This window comes from Notothenia coriiceps, unplaced genomic scaffold (assembly GCF_000735185.1).
Source record: "Notothenia coriiceps isolate Sejong01 unplaced genomic scaffold, NC01 NC01_scaffold00037250, whole genome shotgun sequence".
In the NCBI taxonomy this organism is placed as follows: domain Eukaryota; kingdom Metazoa; phylum Chordata; class Actinopteri; order Perciformes; family Nototheniidae; genus Notothenia; species Notothenia coriiceps.
In genome coordinates, this window is record NW_011369951.1 from 11,194,180 (window position 1) to 11,221,019 (window position 26,840).

The 26,840-nt window shown below is 40.7% G+C and overlaps 1 protein-coding gene across 4 annotated transcripts in view; it reads right to left on the bottom strand.

Annotated features, from left to right (window-relative positions):
• The window catches only part of robo1 (roundabout, axon guidance receptor, homolog 1 (Drosophila)), a 173,537-nt gene that overhangs the window by 115,121 nt on the left and 31,576 nt on the right, over nucleotides 1–26,840 (bottom strand). Inside the window, exon 1 of one of the 4 annotated variants that reach the window (XM_010796290.1) lies at nucleotides 16,670–16,997. The exons of 2 other annotated variants lie outside the window; for them this stretch is intronic. In XM_010796290.1, coding sequence (XP_010794592.1) covers nucleotides 16,670–16,877 — 208 coding nt within the window. In that variant the 5' untranslated portion in view covers nucleotides 16,878–16,997. Of the gene's footprint in view, nucleotides 1–12,863; nucleotides 13,749–16,669; nucleotides 16,998–26,840 lie in introns of those variants that run through there. One more of the 4 variants, XM_010796293.1, reaches the window with a different exon arrangement.

Sequence of the window (26,840 nt, forward strand, 5' to 3'; positions counted from 1 at the left end):
TTATAGTCATACTATATACGTAAGTAGTACGTAATACTATAGTAGTGTGTGTGTGTGTGTGTGTGTGTGTGTGTGTGTGTGTGTGTGTGTGTGTGTGTGTGTGTTTTGATGTGCTGATCCCCACAGACACTTTGAGTTACCCTAGTTCCTTCAGCTCCATTACCCCTCACCAGGGAAAAAGACACAGGCGGAATAAAGGATTACTCTGTCATAGCACAGAGACCCCCCCTCTACAGGTGCATGATTTCAGAAGATGGCAGAGCAGCTAACTTCAGTCTTCTGCTACAACACACTCTGAAGACCAAATCTGAGGCAGAAACAAGAGAGGAGTAGAGTGCACACTTCACTGCTGAACCAAGATGTTCAGAGTCTCTTTCTCGCTTGGCTTTGAGTCGTATAACTCTCCCGTTATTTCAAAGCGCTGCCCTTCCCTCTCCTCTGCTGCTTTCAAGTACCCTCTCTCCTGCTTTCTATCCCCCTCTCCCCCCCTTCTTTGCTTCCAGACAGAAAATGTGAGATGAGCTAATGCAATACACAGCTTCACCAAAGGGAAGCTGGGAGTTCTATTGCAGGGATCTGATCGATTGGTGCCCGAGGCAAGATTCTCCTTCTCCCTTAACCCTCTCACTTGCTAGAGCACTCTTTTTCTCTTCTCTCTCATTTATTCTCCATCTCACACACAGACACACACACAAAGTTAAACTATGCTTGAGGGAGCCTTTGCTTCTGAGGAGGTGATTAAAAAAACCTACAATTCTCTGCGCTCAATGCTAAAAGCAATTCCAGTAATGAACAACAAACCATGCGAGCCCATCAGCAACAATGTGCACCGTGAATGGAATGCTTTCACACCCCTATGTACACACAACACAAGGGTCCAGACCCAGACTGACCCATATTCTCAAAAAGTATCTTTATGCATCCTAGGAGTCATGAAGACCTCGCGGGTATTTGCCCACTCGAAAATCCAGGCTCGTTCCCCACAATCCAATCACTGGTATACAGGGCATGATCTTGGGATTTGCGGTGGTGCTCAAGAAGCCAAGGTCACTCGGCTGTCCATTCGATCACGAGGCATACATTGTATATTAACATTATGGCTCCCAGCTTTATGGATTAATCTGTGTCTTGGGGCTAAACTTGATTTTCACCGAGCAACATGAGTTAATGTGCCGTGAATCTATGTTCCAAGAGATAAGCCTGCTTCCTCAATCTGACAATGAAAAAAATATTCCTAAAAGATAGACTGACACTGATCATTCATATAGCTCATAATGTGATCCACTGAGCAGGACACTCATTATGCCCTGGACCTCCTTGCATCTATTGGATCTGGGAGTGCTGCAAGAAACTCATTCAATATAAGGAAATTGTACTAAAAATCATGTTTTTTGTGCTTATTCCAAATAATTTGGAAAAATAGGGTATTTTACCATGGATCCTTCATTTCAGATCCATATGTAGCTCTCTCATTGTCAGTCTTCATTGCGAGGATAGAATAATGGACCAATACTGCTAAAAAAAACTGTAATTGTATTCAATGTATTATGCCTGTTTTTAGGGTTCTCTACAGGCCCTTTAGCTTCTAATTCCCGTGCTATTGACACTGTAGCTATGACAAGCATTGCACCTTTGACATGCATAATTACATTATGCCACAGAGTTATTTATGGAAGAATTTCACTACATGTTTTTACTGTCACACTAAATAGCCAAGATGTCAACTACTAGAAAATGCAATAAATGATTGCCTTTGGTGCTACGAAGCTTACGTGTCTGGGAGGCAGCAATCGACCCAACTACTCTGACTGAAAGCAAAGATGATGACCCTGCAACTGCATCCTAGACTCTGAGCAGCCTCAGGACAGGAAACAACTAGACAGGGTCATCTCTGTCAGAGCCAGGGTCTTTCCTTAAAAACAGCACATATGCCCTTTGCAATTAAAAGCTCATGTAACACCACAGGCGACATCATGTGTTCTGCATTTTTCGAACTAATCACTCCCAGCGTAAAGACTGAGGGAAGCAGAGAGGCAGGCAAGAAAAAAAAACACACGAAAACAATCACCTAGCTCAAGTAATAAGTTCAGGTCCAGTGATTTCCCTCACTTAAAAAGCAAATGTGCTTCGGTTTCTCGCAGCTTTTTCTTGGCAGAGCGTAAGGAGGAGGAAAAGAGCCAGGTAATTGCCCTTTACCTCAGAAAACTCACACGGGGGAAGGACAGTAAGGCTATCTTACGCTGCTGTCACTGAGATCCCCTGGGGTTGGGAGACAGAATAATGTTTGTACTTCCTTGAATGATTAACCAAACTTCCCAATGCTGGGTCATTTAGTCTTTTCTCGCTACAGATCAAAGGATCCCAACCTATGTGATTATATAAGCAATATTGTGGTAAAGTTTAATTTCCCCCCATAAAGATGATCAAGGTCGCAGAATCTCATAAGGGCAGATTGTGAGGTGTTGCAGGAGCACGAGCCATATCATCACACCCCATATCAGATGTCCAGCTGAGCAATGGCAAAGATATGGAATATGGGTTTGTGATAAGAAAGGCCAAGCACAGTAAGGCACTCCCTATCTACAGTCCCATTAATCTGTGATTAGGGGATTTAAGAGGGATTTATGGCAGAGATAAGAGCAGAGGGCGTGTCCCTTGGGCTAGCCAGGCGGACACTGGAGCCACGCCTGTTTGGGACAGGGCCTGCCAATAAACGGTTGAAAGGAAAAGAAAAGGCACCCTTCTCTATTGAATTAGAGAAGATAACGGAGAGAGAGGGCAGAGATAAGAGGGAGAAACGGAGGGAGAGACGGAAGTATAGAAAAAAGGCAAGGTACCGTACTCCTGCTGCTCAGATGACAGGAAAGAGAAACCAAATCTTTTTACCGTTTCAACATCAGGATCCCACCCTGAATTTCTCTGCATGAATGACTTTGCCAGTTGCATCAGATCAGACCTGTTTTTAATGTTACACAAGGCTATCACTTACACTCCTAAGAGGCAGGATTAGAGCCCTGTGTGCGAGTGTGTATGGAGACCCGGAGGGGGGGTGATCGGGGGGGATGATGGATATCTTTATGGCCTCTTTCTTTCCTCATCTCTTTGTCTCCATTTACCAAACAGACCAGGGTATGGTTACCTCGCTGATGCTACGGCAGCACTTGAGAATAAATATCACATTCTACAAAATAGTTGCACTGTCCAATCTTTTTATTTGTTTTATGCAAAGGCCAAATAGTATCAATACTTGAGTTCACACACACCACACCCAGGACTGCTTATCTGTATTTGCTGTTTTAGGAAGTCCATACTTAGAAATGAATACAGTGCTTCTATTGATATTTGAGTGATTGCTGCACACTGTAATTAAAACATGAAATAAAGGTCTATTGTTAGGGCCAAGACATTGAACAAGGTTGAGGAAGTTATCAGACAAATACAACAGACTGCGCTTACTTTGCAAGGCACCCAACAATGGGATGCATTGAGTGGTTTTTTTCAAACAGTATTAATGTGAGATAAAAAGGTAAAGTTCCACTGGTCATAAGTAGACCAATGCTCAAGTTTTTCAATAATTATGTAAATGGGACTTATAAAATATTAACATCTCTCAGCGGCAGATTATTGTTCCTGTTGTTGCCTTTGATTGCAAAGTATGCTTGACGATAAAGGTAACACATGTGCTGATACCATCAACAATCATCACTCCCTTCTTTGCTTAGGGTCACGGGTTACCATCATAATCTTTCGGGCTGTGGTATAATCACTATTGCTCATCAGGCTGGGATCTAACAAAAGCACCCTGTATGCCTACAGCACTAGCCCCCGACAAACAAGCTACATATCATCTGGGAAACACATCCCTAATGCTCCCCTGGCAGGCCAGGCCGGGAGTGAGTCAACCCCAGCCGAGTGCTCCTTTGGGAGACTGGGGTCCATCCTGCTCCGGGGCCCTTATTTGGAGCAGTGACAATAGGAGCAGTATTTCCACTTCTGCTCCAGGCTTTTCCCAAACAGACTTGACACATTTGAAAGACACCAGACATGATCACAAGCACCATAAAGGATTGCTGATGCTCATGAAACACCTCCTAAGTCAACCAGAGACAACAAGGACATCTTTGTTTCTTCTGTCTTCAGAAACTCATCTCTTTGTATGTAAGCGCATACATAAAAGTTATGAATGGAGACTCAATATAGAAGGATGGTTAATACATACCAGGTTTCCCCTTACAATGTATGTATTCATACAGATTTCACATACATTTCCAGCAACATAACTATAGGGAGCAACTGTAAAACGACAATACTGTACAATAAAGACATTTAAACAGAGACCCAGGGGACATAATTGTGGATGAGTTGTAGCTGTCAAAATCTCCGGAAAGTCAAGCGTTAGTATTTATTCCTGCAGGATGAACACTGTTCCTATGCTTTATTATATCCATTCTCTGAGATAAGCAGGACAACTGTAATGGAACATACTGGGATGCTTGTTAGGAGGCTGCTTGTCAAATTGGCGCTGGTGTCCATGCAAGCAAAGAGTGTGTCCATATAGTATCTATCAATCTATTTTCAATCTTGTGGTGACTTTGAGCATTATCCTCAAGTTGGCCATGCATTCATTTATAGCAATGACCAATAAAAAAAACAGGGCCTTCACTTCTCACGAAGGCACTCCAACACCGATGTCAAGGATGTAATGTCTTCAGCAGAGCAGAGATCACGGAAAAGCGCTGCAATTAATTTGTACCAGGCTCTGCTAGGAAGATTTTTTTTATGCGCCACTGTCAAGATTTGGAGCATGGGGGGGGATTACAGAGAAGAAGCACGAGTGGGCAATTACTTCTTGTTTTTGTTTTCAAACATTGCCAGTTTTTAATGAGGTTTGACCAATGCGTTCTCAGTGATACATCAAAGCAGGCTGCAACAGCAGGATACGAGAGGCAGGGGTAATTGAATATACTGGTACATTTATTTCCCAACAGGGGACAGCAGGAGTGTCTCTGCCAACTTGATCTTCCATCAGCTGCTCAACTTGAAATCATCAAGAGATTAATACATTATATATCAGCAAAACAATTTGTTTAGTCTTAAAAAAACTAATACATGATACAAATTGTGGATGGTTAGCATCATTTTAACACAAGTGGATGGGTATGGCTCTATTTCAGACTTTATATAATGCAATGCTGCAAAGGAATTTGCACGTCACTGCAGGGTTAAACAAACCAGCGTTCTTAATCCAATTTAAATCCTGCTGTCTGCTCAGTTTCGGATCTATAGCAATACGGAGCTGTGGTCTGCTCCTCTCTGTCACTCTGGACTCGATGCAGTATTACGGCTCCTGTGCCCGGCCGTGACAGGACAGGGGTAGGGGACGGGCTGGTGGGCAGTGCAGAGGAAGAAGGACCAGCACACTCAGCTGGCACAAGCCAGCCACAGGGAGTATGGCATTTAGGCTTGGTGCCAAGACAAATAACAGCTCAGATTGGGATGCCAAAGTGAATCAGGGTAGGCATGGCCAAAAAGCACCTAATGCTTTTTAAATATTATTTAGTTGATGGCAGCGGCTGATACCAGTCTGCTATTGAGTCAGTGTTATGTTACAGTCCCTGAGAGCAGAGCCGATGACCTTATGTTGGCTATTCTAAAAGTTTGGCCAACCACATTCTGAAGCAAATCTCGGACAGCTGGGTGTTGAAAAGGAATTTTAGTTATAGCATTCAGGCAAGTGTACAACAGTGATGCCTGAGTTCAGAAAACTTGGCACATTTCCTTCTGGTGCCCTTTAGGTTAAAATGGTAAGCACGGAACATATAACATTGTACTGTCAATGTCTGAAAGCTTGTGTATGTGCATGCATGTATGTGCCTGGATCATACCACTGTAGCTGTGGATACAAGGTATTATTAAAGGGAAATGTGGCTCCCAGAGGCATAGCGTAGGTTAAGACTCAGTGGAGCCAGTTTCTCATGTGGCAGGATCCCAGAGACACCAGCATGGGCCTGCTGAGTGGGGCATGGCCCGGTTCCAGCCAAATGGAACAGAAATCCCCCCAAACTGTTTTGAAAACCTGGCCTGGAAAAATTAGAGTGGGATGTAAGGCATGCCATGTGATGCACAGTAAATATTTGGTCAAAATTAATGAAGGGGCAAAGTCTGCCAAGAAGCCTTTTTCAAGACATCCACAGAGGGGAAGCTGTGCCCAGTCTGGCATTAAAATAAAACTTCCTTCTGCAGACAACTGCTCACCGGCCTGTCGGCTTTCCAGCAGCCACTTACCCTTTCCTCGCTTCAAAACACATACCCACTTTCCAGGTACACACTTTATTTATCAAATAATGTTTTCTTTTCATTAAATAATTTTTAAATTACTTGGTCATAAAAGTATCCCAGTTCCTCATTGGTGTCTGTCAGTTTTCTACCTTTGACAACCGGAGAAACTCTCTGTCGACGTCTGAATAACATTTCTAAGAAAGCCTGTTTTCCTCCAGTGTTGGACACGATGGGGGAGGGGAAATCAGACAGCTGTGATGACAAATGCAAGAAAGGAAATATCGCTATCACCAACAGCCATTCAAACTGTTTTGTAGGTAGAAATAACCACTGTGAGGGTATTTATTTTCCACTGATTTCTGTCTTCTCCTTTAAAAAGTGATCAAAAGTCAAGCAGCAAATAACAAAAATAGATAAAATACTTTATGGTTTTAAATATTGATGCTTTGTGGTCCATCAATAAGCATATATTATATCTATTATACCAAAAAGAGACAGGACAGGAGTGCACATTTAAGCCCTTGTATTCCAAGGATGTCGGAGCAAATGCTCAATCAAATCAGAAGAATATGCTTTATATAATGTTTCTTTGGCTTCCCAGAAAAATGAGACCAACTACACTTCAAGTTGTTGAAAGAATGGCCATGATTACCATTAAAGCACAGAGACAAGGTTGAGACAGAAGTGAATAGTGTGCTCTGATTAAAGGACATAATGCGATGGGATAAACACCGGCTGTCAAAGCTAAACGTCAGAAAGAATCACAACAGTCAAGTAGGACAGCATTTATCACAGACTGCCTTCAGACATATTGCAACAATGTCTTCTGAGTCAAAGAGAGGTGAGATTACTGGAGCCTAGTGCATGTAGGGAAATGGAGGTGGGGCTCTAATTCTAAAGAGCACTTTTAATAGTTTCACTTTTGAGCTTTCGATTAACACTTGGTGACAGACAAGCAGCAAATTCAAAAGCAATCTTGTTCTTAAAGCCTGAACAACCTGTCTCTCACCCGGTGACTTCAATTGATATTCAATTAGAGCTTTCACTCTATAGGCTAGGAGAGCGGACGTGGGAGGGAGAGAAAGTGACTGCATAAGAGGAAGGATTGTACAGTGGAAGAGGACTGAGACAGTGACAGGGAGAACTGATAGACAGCTCTGCTCGAAATTGAAAAGTAAGGTTTGAAAAGCTTATTTTCTTTATTCACAGGCTTTGAGCATATTTCAAAAGTATTGTTGCTATTTAAAGGGTTCAATAGTGGTGTTACTTTTTACAAACAGTAAGTGGCAACACACATCATATCTACAACCAAGGAAATCAAATGAAAAGGAATACGTTTGTTTGAGTTCATGTCAATAGTGACATCAGATTTAAGGGAAATGTCACAAATTGGCAGAAAGTGGTAAACCTGATAACAGATTACAGTTAATCTCTCAGCTCAGAGCGACTCTGTATTTACATGTTGGAAATTCACCCAGTCATTTGAATCCTCTTCACCATGGTTACAGCTGAATGATGGGAGCGGCTCCAAAAGCAGTCCTACAATAGTGAAATTCAAGGTCACCTTCTCATTAATTATATTTTCAAGCACTTCCTCTTAAATAGAGCACAGCCCTACTTTTACTGTCTCTGTGTGACAGAATTAGCCCCCAGGAACATAAAGTTGCTGATGCAGCTCTAGGTGACAAGAGTGGCTTTTAAACATGAATCTCCTGAAGCATCACTTGCTCCATGTGGATTATAAGAAATAATAAACAGGAAATAATATTTGGGGAAGGGGAGCCTGGTCACCAGAGGGAATCTTAAATACGACAGTAGAGCTAAGAGGGGGAGGAACCAAATACATTAATCAACTAATTAGCACTCTCTCTTTTAACTGCTAATTTAATCTATTCCTCTCAGCCTCTTTAATGGTATTTCCCCCTGTCAGTTATAATCAAAGAGAGGTTTAGCATTTCAAAAGTGTATCCAGGCCTTGCAATGCGAGGGTAATAGAATGGTCACAGAGGCAGGGAGGAGGCCTGAGCACAGGGAGGGAGAAAGAAAAGAAGGATACTGGGGAGAGGCTGTCCTCAATGCCATCGCTGTCTCCCCAGTGGAGGAAAATGAAAGGGAGGGAGGTCGGAGCCTTTTTAAAATGCACAAGGCACAGCACCCCACTGTAGCATAGCTTCTCCACCACAGCAAACGCCAGCCCCAGGACAAGCCTTCTGGGAGTTCCTAAGCGTGCAAAATTTAGATACATGAGGTTTGCCAAGCTACACCAAACCAAACCCTCATTGCCACACTGAAGCTTTGTACCGGGATCACTTATTTACTCAGCACTTTTGCACATCAACCTCACCGCTCCCCAGATGTCCACCTTTAAAAGAAAAAACAACACCAGTGTCCTTGCCTCACAGTTTTCCACCACATCCACCCTAATCAGCACATTTGCTGCCATGAGGGACCACGGAGAATATGCAATGTGAGCACAGAGAGCCAGATTAAGAGTATTCCCAGAGCTGGTGTATCATGGTATGTTTGACTGCTCCGTCCTCCCCTTCGTCCTCCGTCCTCCCCCCCCCTTCCCTACGCTCCTCACACACCATCAGTCCCTCGTGAACCATTCTCTTCCCCTCCTCCATGCCTTACAATCGCCCTGTTAAGGCAACACAATGCAGCCTCCCCATCCCCACAGGCTTTATTTAAGAAAGGCTCTGCACTGACCAGCCAAATAAAAAAGGCAAGTCTTGAAAAAAAAGTGGGCCAAAACAAAAAAATGCGGGGGATGGGTAAGAGGATGAAGAGATTCCTTAAGCCCCCTTTCGTCACCCCACACACACACAAACACACTCCCCTCCTGTCCTTCTTTGCTTCTCACTCACATCTATATTAGTGGCGTCATTGGGGAAACTAATCCACGGTAAAGCTAGATTAAGTAAACATGCATATGTGATGTAGAATTTTATGACTATGAACATTATGTAATTTGCTTCAATACTGCTGTGTCTGCAACTATCATATTTAGCATTTTTCATAACAGGAAGCAAAGCTGTGGGAATTCAAAGCGTGCTTTTGTGAACCGAGACAGAAACCAGACTACACCTTTCATCTTGTCATTTATCACCTCCGGACTGACTAGCAACAGGGAATGTTTGTCCTCCATGTCAACTGTCAGAGCAAGATGCATTTACTATACCTATTGTTAATATCCAGGACACGCCTGCTGCTTTCTAGTATCAGCCGGCTCCAGACAAAAACGCTTAAACGAAGTTCCAGAGTGTTCTTAGTGTGGACAGCTTAATGCTGTCTGGCTATATGCAGAGCTTATAGTGAGAGACAATTTCACAGACAAAGTGAGACCTGCTAAATAAGTTGTAGTAACATTATGAGCAAGCAATAAGCATAACTCTACTCAGTTATTTATGTTTAGAATGCAGCATGATAAGACAAAGAGAAGAGGAGTTACAAATCAGCACAAACAAAGGGCATTGGGAGGTTTTGAAAAGTATCCAAATCTTCTGATTCTCTATGCAGGCATGCCTATCAGTCAAGATGCAGCCACGGCAAATTACAAGCTATTGACGTCAGATGGATTTGGTAATTAATCCAATTAAGCAGCGCTCATAGGTCATTAGGGGAAGAGCATTTGGGGGAAAGCAGATCATTAAGAGTCACCGCCTAATTATCTGCCCTAAAACAAACTGCTTTGAAATGTTTATCTCATCAGTCATTAATGACTTAGTCACAGTTCTCATGAACAGGAAGAGGACACGGGCTGCCCTCCCACATTCCTCCATGTGGTTTCACTAAGCCAAAGTCTGCATAATCCTGGATCTTAGGGTGTAAAACCCAGCTTGATTTGGATTAGGATCAGATTAATGTGCATTAGTGGAAGTTATAGAGATATAGCCATATGAGCACTGTCACCTCACACAGGTGTGATATTTTGAAATGGATCTGGAATAACAGAACCTTATTTCACAAAACAGATACAATAATGGGGAACTGCAAGAGATCTTGAAGGCTGGCTGTAATGACTGTGTTTTCAGGCCATGAAAGGTAATTGTAAACAAGACAAGAGACAGAGATAGCTCTCACCTGTGGTCTCTGGTCATTAACTGGCCCTGAAACCTGCTGTGTCCTGTCATATCGCCATGATGTAAGAGGTGGAAGGGCTCCGCAATTTATCAGCACACTTACAAGTCAATTTGTCAAACCTCAACTGCTATGTGCTGCCGGGTCTGAGCTGATTACCAGGGCACAGCTCCCACAGCCTTTATTTGTATCGGCACTAGGATAGACATACATGCATACACATACATATGATTGCATATGATCACCTAAAGAGTTTATAGCAGCATTGATTTACACTTTTGTTTACCTTGAAATGATAAAATATAAATTGTTAACAGCCATGCTCTGCTTAAAAACCTGTGCAGTGTAATTTGGAGTGTGATAGCCTCTTGCCCTCATCTGAATGGTACCTCTGAGGTGAGTTTAAGGTCTGACGAGCACTTGGGAAAGAGATAACAACCATTTAGTGTATAGCGGGAGGACAGATCACCTGATAACAGGGCCAGACATGATAGATGAATCAATTTACAGCCTTCAGACAGAGCAAGGTGGCAATAAGCAAGTCAACACAAGTTTGACAAGGCCAAAGGTCAAATCACCTCTCTCCCTCTTTTTTACACATACAAGTAGTATAAAGTTTTGCAATCAGAGCAGCAATGTGAACATAATCCTGATCATTTCCACATAGATTTGATTAAATACGTTTATGAGTTTGCTTAAGAGATTTGATACCTTCCCTACGCTGGAATGAAGTAGTTAACCCTCCAATTAGCAGCAAATATGAACTATTTTCCAGGCAAGTGGTGTGTAATCCAATTTCCCTGACACTAGTGTCTAATCCACGACCAATCCTTTGAGTATCTGCTGTCCAGTCCATCTCTATTAGCGGGGCCTATTCTCACGCCTCTCCCCAGAAAACCTCCCAAGACATCCTCACAGCTAGACGTAATTGGAAACCCTGGTGTCTGACGCTCTTTCTCTCAGGACAGGACCATTAGCGGCTCGGCTCAGCCCAGGCCCAGGATCCGTGGAGCAGATGGAGCAACCACCTAGCTCAAATCGCTCACCTCTAACCCTACTTCCTGTTTAGGTGCTACAGTGTTTCCTCAAGTGACTGGGGTGTCACAGGCGTTCCTTCAGTACATCACTGACTCTCAGAGAAAACAAAGACCCAATTCAGGAAACAAATCAGGAAGCATGAATCACATTTGAAAACAGATGCTGAATGTGATTGAAAACTGGACGAACAAGGCAAACTAAGACCTCACAGTTTGAGATCCTTAACATTTATATCAGTGCAGAAAGACATTTGGAAACAAACTGAGAATTTTGAAAGATAAACCCTTTGGCTTTTCAGGTTTGGACTTGAGCTAATGTGATTAGGCTTTTGTTTAGGTAATTACAAAGATGTGTTTGAGCTACTATGAACAATAGTTAAAGGCTTTGACATTGCTGCTATTACACTTGGTAAAGCTTTTCTGTTCTTTCCAAAGATTCACAGATTTAGTAGAAGCTTTTCTTTGTGCAAAATGCCCCACTTTCTGCCATTCAGTGTGCACTTTCCCTAATGTCTTATAATCGGGTGGAAGGCATTTGCTTCCACATAACTCAGAAGCAACTGACCTGGAAAACCCCAGCTATCATAGTTAGGAGCTCTATAAAGACTCCCATGTGATGGGTGAGGAGGAATAATGTGAAAGATAATAAGGAACATTACAAGCGGCACCAGACGACAAAGACAACTGAAACCAAGCTGTAGTATATTCATAATAAGATGTATAAATGGAATACATCTAAATTAAAACAAGTCAACAGTAAGTGAAAAAGGACACATGGAAAAATAAGTGCCTTTTCTTTTGAGATGCTTTTCCCTTTAAACACATATACCAAATGCTGCACTCAGCAATAACGGTCATGCATGGGCAGAATGGTGATATACATGGAAACATGGTCTCCACAGGGGCCCATGCTGTCTGTATGACCGATGATAGCTGCTCTCTGCACTGATCCCACATGGCTCCAGCACTTTATGTGTGCTCAGCTCTTAAAAGTTGGACAACCCCTTTACCAGTTTTTTCTTCGCAAAATGTAATTAGTGTGTATCAGAATGATGCCTTCCTTATTGCAAAGCACAACTGAATAAACACAAGAGATGAGCCACTTATAGACTAAGGCCTCAACACACTCACCGTTTGACAAAAGTCCAATGTTCAAAAGCATTTTTTCATGGTTGGGAAACTCATTGTTAACCTTTGCCCTGAATCAACCCATTCCAACACTAAAAAACGTATAATATATAGAGATTTTCCACATTTTTAGAACATTTTCAAGATAAACTGTTGTGTTGTGTATGCACTTGAATCAAATGTAGTGATTATATAAGGCATATATTTTCACAAATAGTTTAGGAGATAACTGGATTTTTTATTTTACCTGACCTTCTGTATCAAAATTCAACTGTTGGTAAAATCAGAATAAAAGGCTGGAGTAATGAGAGTTTTTATAGTTGATGATCACTAACTTACCTGAGCACACATGGAGAATTCCTAACAGAAATACAAATCCAATGGAAGTTGGAGACATAATTCAACGCCTCTCTTGTGAGAAATCTTCTTGTGTAATCCAAATTATTCAAAAAGCAATTTAAGCATACGCTCCTTCATGTCAAACTGCAAAACAAGGTTTGTGAATCCAGAGTTTAAAAAAAGTAACTCCCAAATAAAATGTGTGAGTAACAAAAAGTCAAATACCACAACCGTCCAGGAGCAGCTTATCAGCAGCTTGCTTTTGCTTCTTGGTGTGGATGAGAAGGTTTGAAAAGACGGAAAAAATAATAAACAGATGTCAACACATGCTCGGTTTCAGTAGTTAAACTGAACTTAATGATAGCATTGTGTAAAAACTATGCTAGAATATCCAAGCAGAAGTAGAAGAGCTTTATCCTTTCTTTGAATTCATCCCGTTAATACAGTGCGCTCACAGCAGTCAGACGATTTAACTCCAATCATTTAGTTCCTTTGTGCAAAAGAAGGACAAAATTATAAATCCACTGTGACTGAAAGTTCAGTAAAAAGTGAGTAAAATAACGCGGGCGGTCGCAGTAGTCCACGCGGAAAGGCTCTCTCCTTGCAGTCACATTATATCAGTCCAGTTTTGAATCTGTCACTTGAGATCGGAAACTTTGCGAGTTAGAGCTGCGCTTCCTCATCCACCAGACCCCGACACAGATCAGGGCAACTTTTCCATCACTTTTTCCCCGGTTCTCCTCTTCTGCAACTCCGGTTGATCCTCGTGCGCGTCGCAGACCCCGAACCTCAGGCGAGAGGGGGGAAATACGGATTCATATTCACAGCATTTCATTCAAGGAAAGCGGAATGCCTCGCCAATTGGTATGCGCCTCTCTACCCCCTCCATAGACCCGACAATGTTTCCCTGAGAAGGAAATTTAACCTCTTCCCTCCTGGATCCGACTGAGCAGCGCAGCTACACAGCGCGCACTAGAAGGCTACTGTATGTTCTTTAACTGTGTCCAACAATAAGATAAACCTTATTAAACTATTCGGATATGTTTTCTTCTTCTGTATTTCACTACTAAAAACAAATGTAGCAGCCTATTCCAATTATATTCCTGAAGGGACTTAACAGTGTGTTTTGGGAACTTAATAGTTATGGTTCTGACATACTTTAGGGTTTTGTTTTGTCTCCTGTGGTTTCATAGTACATATGTCAATGTTACAAACTATATTAAGTCATACAATGTTATTTTTATCCTTCTGAAATGTATTAAAGTAATCAGAGTGTTCCAGACTCCATATAAACTGTATTCTATAGGTGTATAATTTTCTTTAAAACACTTTTTGTTTTTACAAACTTATGCCTCCAAGTCTACGTGCAGCCATAACTTAATATATAACGTTTCCAAACAGCAGTCCATTTCCGATATACACTAAATATTATAATGCACATTCAAAAACTCAGAGTTAATGCGCATTTTTGCACAGCAACTACACATGGTTTCTTAAAATGGCAATGGACTATTAATCTGGTGATCCATGATCCTAATGTAATTGTCTTCCCCTGCTTGACACTAATTTGGGATTCACCCATATCAAAATGTTTTACTCTTCCCCCTTTTTTGTTGTTGTTCAGACAACAGTGTGTCGATTTTTTTCTGAAATGGTGTGATCACTTTTAATAACTCTCTGCCCCTGTCATCATTTGTAATTGTTTAGGTCATATTGCATTCTTCTTAAACGTAGGGGAAACATGAATGGCTGAAAAAGAACAGCTGGAATACTTCACATTTCCTCAGCTCAGAGCTTCTCTGTCTGCTCCACTGAAATTAGTTACCAAACAGCGCCCTCCAGTGAAGGATACAGGGAATATTCTGTGAAGACCTGATTTCACCATGGACAAAACAAATGATATATGTCAAGTGAGCATGGTGACATATTAGTCATCGGAACCAGAGCTTTTCAAATTGTGTAACCTTTAACTATTTTCAAAAAACACACTCACTTAAGAGACGATCCTGTCCCAGAATTGAACAGAGTATAAATAGCCCTCAAAAGCATATCTTTTTAAACAGCCCCACAAAAACTCTCCTTCAAGCAATTCAGCAAAAACATAAATGCAATAGAAGTGACAACAAGAGGAGTTTATCTTTAAAGTTAAAAGGTGGGCCTTTTTATCTATATTCAAGTTTCAATATTTTAAATGTAAGTTTATTTTTGTCATATGAACAATAGCTACAGTTTAGTTGTTGGCAATGAAAATTAAGTACCAGGTGTGTCCAACAGTGCAAAACACTTAAGACATAAGGAGAAAATTAATTTTTTATATGTTTTTATCCTTAATGTTTTTTCTCAATAAATCACTTTAAGATGTATGTACCTCTGTGACGTCAAACTGATACAAGCAATGAATTGATGTAATTGTTTTCCCCTTACCACTCCCTCTCTGGAAGTAAATGGTACTCTACAAGTTATGTTGTGTCCTATTTTTAAAGAAAACAGATGATCAAAACATAAGAATGAAAGACTATATATTTGATACTAGATTGTTTATGTAGATCACCTGTTGATGAAATACCAATGCTTTTTTAAATAAAATATATACATAAAATACAAAGTACTTTTAATACACTCATTGTTCCAGTGTTATTCTCATATGAACACAAATTATCATCTGATCCATCAAAAACATGGTGTACCTACATATCAACAGTCACAGTATAGTCAGCAGCCTGCTGTTTAACCCCATGGATCTCTTTCTGTGACCCGACATGTCCCTATGTACCAGTTTGAGTTTTAACGCTAAACTGTGCATGACAATAAATGCTACCCAAATGACATCTTCAGACAAACATATGTCTTTCAACTATGAAATGATTTTATTTCTTACTTATACATTTGTGCATTACAGTTTTACATGCTCCATTTCCACTTGGTCCTCATGTGCCCTGTTTTCCTGAAAGCTTTTAAAGCCCTGGACCTGTAAAGAGGCTGTTTAGCTGAAAACCACTAATTGAAGAATACATTTTCCTCTAGCAGGGAACTGTAACATAGAAGCAATTATCAGAAAAAGTCCTCACTTAGACCCACCAGAATAGAAGGCTGTCTCAGAGGGCTGATGCAAAATGCAAATATAAAACTGTTACACAAAGCAGACACTATTATAACAGTTCAGAAACAGTGCCCTAAATCTTTACCTGGAAATATAATGATAGGAGGGAATTGTGCAAAAAAAGAAAGAAATTATAGGATGGAATTATATAGTTATTTGACTGGTATAATTGTACTGCAAGATTTCAAAGTACCTCCCAACCTAATAAGTATTCAAATGATTAAGCCATTAATTGTACCTTTCCCACCTATATAACAACATTTTCATAGTTTATTGCATCATACCCTTTTGTATTCAGGTTTGGTTTCCCCCTATTCTGTGGTTGTCGAAAAAAGGTAAAAGAGATAAATATCCCGCAGTAAACAAGTTATGAGGACAAAGCTCTGCAAACTGCTCTCCGTCCTCACTCCTTCCCCTCCCTTGCAACCATCAGACCAGCAGAGACAGGAGAAATGACATAGTCAGAAATGGGATGACAACAGAGACAGCGAAGGGCTTTTAGCACCACAGCCAAATCGTTTTCACGTACCACTTCCAAGAACACTCTTGTAGAGAAGGATACAATTCCACTATCCCAAAATGCAAAGCACTAAGGCTTAACTGCGTAACCAACCAGCAAAGAGAACTAAAACAACTTACTGTAGGATGATGTTAAAGATTGTATGACTCCTTAATTATTGGAAATAGGGCAATTTTCTGTACTTACTGTGAAAGACCTGGTTACATTTGTGTGGTTTGTTATGGGAGTGTCTCAAAGTCTGGTGAAGTCCAAAATTATTAGGCAGCCTTTTGCAGGATTGAGACTTCGATAAGCCAGCGCTGCGATGGGCTCCGTGTGGTCCCTTGTGGTCTATAGGGACTCCCAGCATGACCAGCATGGAAAACAGCACCACCAGCAAACAGACAGTCACCATAATATCATAAAACACACCGTTCTTGCTAGTTCAGTGACTGGTGTTCTCCACAAAGTTGCAAATTAATAAAATCCAATCCAAAGATCCTCTTGAAAATTCTCAAAAACTGCAACAAACCACGGACATTGCCGCACTTCACACCAAGAGTCCTTCATGGCGCTACCCTTGAGACCTGCCGAGTACATAAACCCCTGCAGTCTTGGCCAGTCTCCTTAATCCAGGGACAATGTTTCCCCCCAGAAAACGATGGGATCCTAATGAGGGCAACTCTGTATACAATGTGCATGCTTAAGTTCACACCCCTCTCCATCTCACCATGCCAGCACTCAATGGAGAGACTGTCTCTCATCTTCCCGGCCTTTTTATCCCTTATTATTCTCTTTTTTAATATTCAAAAGGAGTTTGTGGAAGTACCGTCTTTTCTTATGATGTTTCAATGCCTGCAGCAGGACGGGGGATCCTGTAGGCTACATGCTGAGTCCCTTTTAAGATGTGTTGGACTCCTCACAAAACGTAGGCCCCCTCAGCATAGAGGTGACGGGGTGACACAGTTATGCGATGGAGCCCACATTCCCTTTTCCCTGACTAAGACTATTAAATGGCTTTCATTCCCATCTCACCAGCACACCAAAACAAAATGGTATAAAACAAAACATTTTTCCTTTGAAAAGATACTCCCTGGTGAGAGGCAAACAAAACACTATTTTCCATTAAAAAAAACTAAGAACCCCTTCCTCCATCCCAGTTTTTGGGGATTTCACACGGTTTTACTTCCTGAATATATGCGTAGACAGAAAAGTGTCCACGTTACAGTTGAAGTCACCTTGGGCAGAATGTGACAGTCCCAGGTACAGTTTGTTTAAGATTCCCTCACATTCACTACAGTCTTTTTTCATTCATGACTTGTCCTTGAGGAGCCATCCTTTTATGTATTCATTGTGCTACTTTCCCATTTTATAAGACAGTAATTCAAAATGGTAGTTTTTGTGAGTTGGCAATGGGCAGAAAAACTCAAAGGTGTTTTGAAAAGATAGACAAGAATAAAAGGACTGGGTTTTAATCAGGTCGTTAAGTAATTTTCCAAGACAATAAGTAAATATCTGCAGGGCTTTTGCAACTTTTTCCTTTTGAGGCTGTGCTTCATTTTACAGTAACAAAAGTAGCTAAAAGTAGCACAAATCAGAAGCACTATACACTATCTATGATGACACAGTGAACCAGTTAGGAGTGCAATGTCCTTTGACAAAGGGCAAGACTCTATGCATGCTTGTTTTATGGTCATTCAAAATCTCGAAGCTGTGTGGAATAGGTAAGAAGAATTTCCATCATTTCAAGTCTTTGTCCTACTCTCCTCAGCTGCCTCAATGGAGGAGCATAGGCTTAAAATAGAAGAGCCTAAACATATGGAATTGCATTTACTCAAGTGAGCCAACATTTATCCAATCTCTGGCAACATCTGGAAATCTCTTATTTTTAAAACTTCCTGAAGGAAGTAACTGTTGCATGATTGAGACAGCTTCGTCATGCAGTAGGCTAACACGGAGGAGAACTCTTCTCCTTGTCATGGCCCTCTGGAGAAGGAAATGATTTTCAGGTGGCATAACAGATTGTCAACATGGGACTGACAAACACTGGAAGGAAGGGTTTGGAGATGAGTGATGTGAGAGGGGAGGGGAGATGACCTGAAGTCGAGAGGAAGTAAGATCATATTGGTGTTACTCTGTCACTGGCTAAAAGAGGCAACAAATCATCTCTGATTGGTTGCGGAGGGAGTGGTGAAGCTCCAGTTGCACAAACTGAGCTCATGTTTGACTAAAACATTATTTTTGCAGTGTTTCTAACTGCAGCCAGACATTTTGATTTATGTCCATTTGTTAAGACTAACATGGCATGTGATTAAAAGTAAAAACTGTTGGATATATTTAGATGAATGAATGTGGGCTAAAATGTAATGCATCATTGAAATGTTGACATTTGTATTAAATATAGCTTAGGTCCAAAAGACAGTTTGATTCAAACTCCAGATGGCCATTCAAACATAAAAATAACTATGTAGACATTGACACACATCAGCAGAGACTGAAAGTGAAGCACTAAGTGCAGTCTTGTCATATTTTTGGAACATCTAAACCCCAGTGATTGTCAGGTCCTCCCTGTCCACTGTGGACAATACTCTTGTCCCTCAGCTCGACACAAGAGCCCAAGAATGTATAATTCTGGGCTCCATCCCAGAATAAATACAGTTTAAATACTCAGATGAACATCAGAAACAAGCCAAACAGTCTTTTCAAATCTGGAAAACACTGAAAATGTCTCTTGTCACAATTTTATTAGGAGTTTGCCAGAGAGTAGAGAAAAGCACAGGACACAAAGATTGCAACCAAACACATCAGAAAATGGAGCACATTCTTCTCCTCACTATAGCCTCTCTGTGCTGCTTTCAGGCACCATAAAAAAAGAGACAAGGGTCCAATGAAAGAAAATGACGGAGAACTAAACAAATCTGTTTCTGTTCAAGGAATGCCCCCATGCATGACGCTGCTGCAAGAAATGTGAGGGGGGCAAACACCGAGGAGAAAGAAAGAGGGGGAGCTTCACAAGGATGCCGCGGCGAGGTTTGGAGCACAAAGCAGGATGAGGCGATAAACAGGCTGTTGCTTTTCCGCTTGCCTGCGCTCACTGAATCCTCTATCCCTGGGTCTTTTAATGGGCCTCACATTAGCATCTGTTTAGCGTCAGCCTCGACATGGCCTGTGGAGGCTGATTAAAATAACCCAGCTATCACATAACATCCTGGCAGCGACATCAAAATACAGTCAGACGGTGGAATATTTGCAGCAACAGAAAAATGTTCATTAGTTGCTTCTGTTCAGACTCTCATCCTATGAGGTTATGGAAAGATGTTACGTTTATTATGTTATTAGCAAGCATTCAACAAATATTCAGCACTTTAGTTTTATGCAATACCATAACAGGAAGAAAGTATTTATGAATAATTAGACTAGTATTTCTGACTGTGTTATTCTTCTTATCAAACGCAGCTCATTCTTATGTTTTGAGTGACCTTCGCATCACTCCTCTCTCTGATACATGCAAAATGGCAGAAACAAGCAGCATTGTGTTTCATTCTTAATTGGTTTAGAGACAGGAGAGCTCTAATGAGTAAAAGTGGATGCAGGGTAACTGAGCCAAGTGACTCCTTTGTTCTTGTCTTTACTGGACCTCAGCCAATCACAAAGAAGCTAGATGCAAGAACAAGATGAGTCGACCAAAGCAGAGCTCAGTCAGAGCAACAATCTGACATTAAATGTATTGAGGGCTAAAATATTGTCAGTATTTGTAATGAATACACTGCAACTGTATTATAGTGTATATTAATGTTATGTAGTGGTTTAGCTTTTGCAGTGGCTTTTGTACACTGGTGTGACAGCCCTGACAGTGGCACTTTAAGCAGTTCAATTAATGTTCAATTGAAGTGAATCAGTTACACTTTCAGGACATGTCGCTGGTGTGAAAGTCGATCGGCGATGTTCTAAACTAGTACGTTCATTTTTCAGACTCTAGACATGGAATAATGTAATTAAAGATCATAATATTACTCTGCTGTAATGTGTGTGTGTGTGTGTGTGTGTGTGTGTGTGTGTGTGTGTGTGTGTGTGTGTGTGTGTGTGTGTGTGTGTGTGTGTGTGTGTGTGTGTGTGTGTGTGTGTGTGTGTGTGTGTGTGTGTCAATTCCCTTTTCATCTATTAGCATGTTCACAATGACAATGCTAACATGTTGATTCTTAACAGGTATTATGGTTACCAAACTTCTCACTTGTTTTAATAAGAATACATATTTCCCAATACAGTATGATGTTATTTTGTACATTATTGTCTCATTATTGGTCCCATCGGGACGGCCAAGATGTAATCTTGAGGCATCTAAACAGTAGTTCACAAATGAATGGGTAACTTCCACCTATCATATACACTACAGCCTATGGTTTGAAAAAACTGTCATTGTAGTCAATATTATAGTTGTTGAGTTATTCTGGGAACGTCTACTGACAGTAGACACTGCTACTGTGGCTTAAAAGTCAGATCCAGATCAAAATAGTGTCATTTTGTGGGAAGGATAAACATTCCTAATTCAAACTATAATATATATACTTTGGTTTTCAACATTATTGAATACAAAATCAATCAAAGAAGTAAAAACACAAATTGCTATTTCAATATTTAGGACAAACCTCAACTGCAAACTCAAACTGCCAAATATTCAGAAGTGATGAGACATTAATATGTTTTCCTCAAAGATACGTCTTCCAAAAACGTTCATGAACTGTACTTAGAATACCATTCTGCAGTAGTTGTGGTTTCCGAGGGGCCTTAGAGCCAACATCAGTGACTGATCTCTCTCTGAGGACGCTGAGCAGAGAGAAATGCCATGACACTGCTGATGCTAAAAGCATTCCCCGTCTCCCAAATAAAAAGCCTTTTCTTTCTGTCTCTGTCCCTGCTACGATCAGCTGCCAAAACAAACTGGTGCTGTGATGAATGTAATAAATATGATCGATGGGATATCTGGCGCTGCTGACCTCACACCACGCGCCAGAGTCCAGGGAGCAGGTGCTGCTCAGATTTACAGTCCCCCCTCCCACCGTCTAATGATATTCTCCTCTGACTCACAAAGAGACGCTAAGCCCTGCTGAGTCTCACAGCCCCCCCAAACTACACACACACACACACACACACACACACACACACACACACACACACACAGAGTGTCTAAGAAACAGGCCTAATATTGTCTCTGAAGGAACTTTGTGTACAACATGACTTTGCATGGATCATATCACTACTAATAAAAACCAGCAATGATTTTACAGATCATAAAGTCTTCATTCATGGCTGACAGTGATTACAGTCATTTCCACTGGGTGGTGTATAAAGGGCTGTAAGCACTACTTATGTGTTTCTTCATAAAAATGGCTAATCGCGCAACATACTGTAAACTTGAGAAATGAACAAATAAAATAGGGAAGTTATTTTGTCAAATAATAGCATAGGCAATGTTTTGGATGGGTCATTTAAAAAAGCTCTACATTTAAAATGGACCTAACCACCTAGGATATTTAGTCTTGTGATAAAAACATCCACTACACTCTTCTGATTCTACATTAAAAAAATATCTTCGGCTAATTAAGTTATGGCAACATTTTTACTCTGGCTTTGATATTGTGAAGCATGTCTTTTGTGAACCCCATACAAACAGCTGTGCAGCCACAGCTGTTATACAGCCAACATATAAGTCTTAATAGTGTTGTTACTCCTCACTGCATTTTACGAGGGGCTGTTGGCAAAACTCTTGGCAAATAATCCTTAGCTAATACAATATTGTACACAGTTGTTTATTGTGTACATCTGACAGGGTTTTGACTTTAGATGCATTAAGAATAACTAGTTTGTGTTCCAAGATGGTCCCTCGCTCACTCATATGAAAGTTGCCCGCTGCACCAATTATTTCTCCGCCTGCCTGAATTGCCTTGTGATGTAGTGTAGATGGAGAACAACAGTCCCAGATTACATAACCAAGTATGTGAACATTTTGATTTTAAGTCAACGTAATAGGAACTATTTGAACAAACATCTCTTGTAAAGTCGTCGGAGCCACAACATTCCCTCCTGTCCACGTTGATAATGTGACCCATATAACACTTATTATCCTTTCACCAAGATATTCAATTTGTTTGACGGGGCATGGGCAGCTTATCATTAACCCTTAACAAAACCCTATGCAATCTACTTCCAAATTATCACGAGGACACTAGAAACGTGATTGTGAATATTCTAATTTATATCTCACCCCATTCTCTCTGTGCTTTCAACCCTGGCCCACCCTTGTTAACTCCCATCTCAAATCTTACCCCCACTTGAGTGACACTTGACCACATTACTCCACTTTCTAGCCTGACAAAGATTTGCTAATATATCCATTTCTTTAGATGGTGCTTAACTAAGCTGTGTGGATCAGGGAGATGAAAAGAGATTGGATGGGGAACAAAGCGCATAGGCTGTGGGGAAGATGCGTGTAGGACATTAGTGCATAGTTATAATATGATTATATCTCAAGTGAATCGCTCCTTCGGGCATGGCAAGATATTAGTCTCTTTTGTTTCCACTGGTAGGAGATGAGCACTGCTGCTGTACTGGGGATAATATGTGAGAGTGCAGTAAGCTGAGCATGACGCTCTTTGTTTCCTGTATGATGATTTCCATGGTACTAAGACTGATGAACATAAGTGAGTGTCATGGAGACGTGCCACGATGATGCTCTGGTGGCTCTTGGGTAATATATGTGGGGGTGACACTGCCAAGGAAATTGGATTTCAGGGTGGGGAATCAAGGCCAGTGCAACAGCCCTGTTATGAGGGTAAAGGACGAATAGAGAATAAAGCTCTCCATCTCTCTCATGGTAAAGCTGTCAGTGCCATGAGCCCAGACATAGACCACTCCACCGCTCACCAGTAAGGGAACATGAGGCACCTGGTATCCACCCATCAAGCCTCAACAACATGAGGATAATCTCTGGGCAACATGTATGTGCTCTTGTTTGATCACACAAGAACTAAATGCAGATGTTGTTTCTCAATTTAGTGTTAAATATGTTCAGGTTTTACAAACAATTATATGTAGGAACAATATCTAGCATGTTCTGCTTAAAATAGTTAGTCACCTGAATTCAATCAAACTGTCTTGGCTGAGCAGGTCCAATGTGAACAAGGGAGTTGTATTTTGAAATGCTGATTAATTGCATACTAATCTAAGATCTAACTATGTATTACTCCTCAAAACAATGGTTTCTGTGTAGAGAGCAAAACCTTGTAGCAACATGCCTTGTTTGATCAACAGTTTCTATTAAACAGGCTTGGCTGGTGCCTGCATGAGAACAGGATCTCCAACGCCTTTTACTTCGACTAAAATGTATATATATTAATATATACATTATATAGTAATAGGGTAGCAAAATTCCGGGAATTTTCAAAGATGGAAACTTTCCATGGGAATTAACGGGAATTAATGGGAATTTATGGGAATAAACTGGGAATTTTCCAAATTGAAGGTTGGCTCTTCATAGGGAACTTAAATATAGTTGGGGAAAGTATATTTTAGCATAATCTTGACTAAAACAAACAGATGCCATTCAAGTCCAATTGAATATCCATGCCATAGCACACTGCTTACTGCATGGCTATTGAGACCACACAAAGGTTCGCAACAGGCTCACAAATGTGAGAGTGGAAAAACTGGTTGGCATTCGGGCAAACCTAAGGCTCTTTGAGCCTGACACAGAGCCATCCTCAACAAGGCTGGACAGTGACACTGAAGAGGAAGACTCAGAGTTGGATGTTGATGAGGCCCAGGAAGAGCCCATTGACTGAAAGGGTTTAGCAAAAATGCAGAGGATTGCTTGAAGGAAGATTTGCACGTTTAATGGGACTTTTTGGAGGGAGAAGGGCTCTTTTCATTTAACATTTTCAATGGGACTCTTTGGGGATTTTTTAATAAGGGGTGCATTTTTGTTCATTTTTTAATGAGTGGGGTTGGGGGGATGAGTAATATTGAACTCAACATTCCTGTTTTCGTTCTTCAATGAAACATAATTGTTCAATAAAAATAATTCTGTTCTACTTAAAAATAAAAAAATAAAAAGATCTGTTGAAATGTCATGTTTTTTGTTTAATTTTGCATCGAATATTTCCAAAATTCCCCAGCTTAATTTCCCATGGAAACTTTCAGGAAACTTTCCAGAGATTTACCAGAAACGTTCCGCCCCTTTGCAACCCTATATAGTAATATGTCTTAAAATAAACAAATATAAAAAGTGCATTCAACATTATTACCGGTAGTTTAAATTCTATTTTGCAGCCCTTTATTTTCTTCCTTCCTGCTTCATTTTGCACCCATTTTCATTGTACACTATTTTAACTGCTACTGTAATTGTACATATACATTCTTCTTGAAAAAACAATAAATAACTACATTTAGAAACCCAACATGATGATGTTCAAGCATTAAAATATATAGTATCTGTTCACGTATCACTCAAACATTAGCACCATTCTGCTGGATGTTACAGGGTAACTTGCCACCCCTTAATGTCTCACAAGTGTTCAAGCTTTTCTCCTTAAATAGGGCCACATTCAAATCAGAGCTGCAACCCTAAACAAAGCGATAGATTCATGGTACTTTTCACTCACATTTGGCCTTATATGGAGTTGTATGGCATATTGGATGACACATTTTTACTGAAGTATAAATAAGACTTAAAGCTAATCTACAGTATACTATAGGAAAGTGTAGCAAATGTGTCAGCTGACAGATCTGTGTCACGCAACACTTTTAATTCTGGTACATGTTCTTACTATAGTAGCAAGAGGTCAAGCTCAACCAAGGGTTGTTTATATTCTTCGAGAGAAATGTCAGCATGCCTAAAGTAAGCTACTTTAAAAACATAAGTTGTTTAAGGGAAAAAGGACCCAAATGTTTGGGAATCTAATACCCCCATAATAATAACTCGGAATACTAATTGCTTTGTTGGTTCAGTCCATTCAAGTATATAATCCTACATTTGTCATGGCCAGAACTTGTTTCGATGCCTTACAACAATTCTAATCAGGTGTGTGCGTGGAACCATAGCAGGAGAAACGTTATTAGTTAACACCAGTATGCAAGCCAATTCATGAAAATGTGAATAGGTAATCAAAACCACACAGACTGTCTTTATCTGCATAGAACACTCTGTCAAAACACATCAAAATGAGTGTGTTGACAGATATCTTCTGTGCTATCTATTTGATCTTTGTGATTGATGGGTACTGACATTGTTCTTACCCATCCATTCATCCATCAGTACAGTGGATGGTTTGCTGTAGACGTTCAGGGACGGAACATTTGAGAAAAGAATAAAACATGGGTTTACAGTAACATGGACCGCTCTGTTCTCCAGCCAATCAATGGTATCTATGCGGCAACCTTAAATTCCCTCACTTTCTCTTTATCTTTATTTCCATAACCTGACAAATAGAGCAGCTCTCTGTAGTTGCCGTCTTTTGTGATCTGTGACAAAACCAATTGGTAGCTGTCGGCGGAGAGGGAAGATATGAGTGCTGATGGGCTCTCTGAAGTCACGGTCAGCCTTTCATGTTGAGGCAGAAGAACCAAAGACCTATCTTCTCTGTGGGTGTCTGCCAAGCAGTGGCTAGCAAAGTGTAAATGCAAGAGCTTTTTGGCGTGTCTCTGTAATCCACTGCCTTCACACGGGTCAGTCTCATCTATTATGATTGAATGTGAAGTTCTGTGCACAAGCTCTTTGATATCAGGAAACAATTTAGAGCTGGCTGGGAGTCACTGTCTTGGGGGACCAATAAAAAACACTTTTAATGTGTTGCAAACTTCAGGTCATCATGTGGTTGCTTATAACATTTACAGTATGCTGTATTAACCCCAGGTGACTACCACAAAAGACATAATGGTGTCATTTCCAAGAACTGTGCCAACTGTTTTTAATTCTACACATATTAAAAGTGGGTCAGGTTACAGTAAAAGTCAAATTGATGTATTTCTCCCTCAACTCTCAATCTCTTATTTTAAGAGTTAATTAAACGCACTAACAAGTAATTGTGGAAGGATGACAAGGACATATTAAACTTGTTTCTAAATGTCATGTCTAAAAGTGAGATCAAATAAAGTGAGACTTGTCAATCAGTGAACATCTATCCCATGAAGGCAACTGAGATCACATGACAGTGTCACAATTCAACACAACCAGGCACCTACACACTCTGTAACGCTTGAATATGCACTTCATTTCCACCAAAGCTAAGACTGGCTGCTGTCAGGATTATGTTCACGTTCCTTCCAGAGAGTCACGGTATCTGAAAATTGAGTCTTTGGCAACCGTCCACTTTGTTCTATCAGC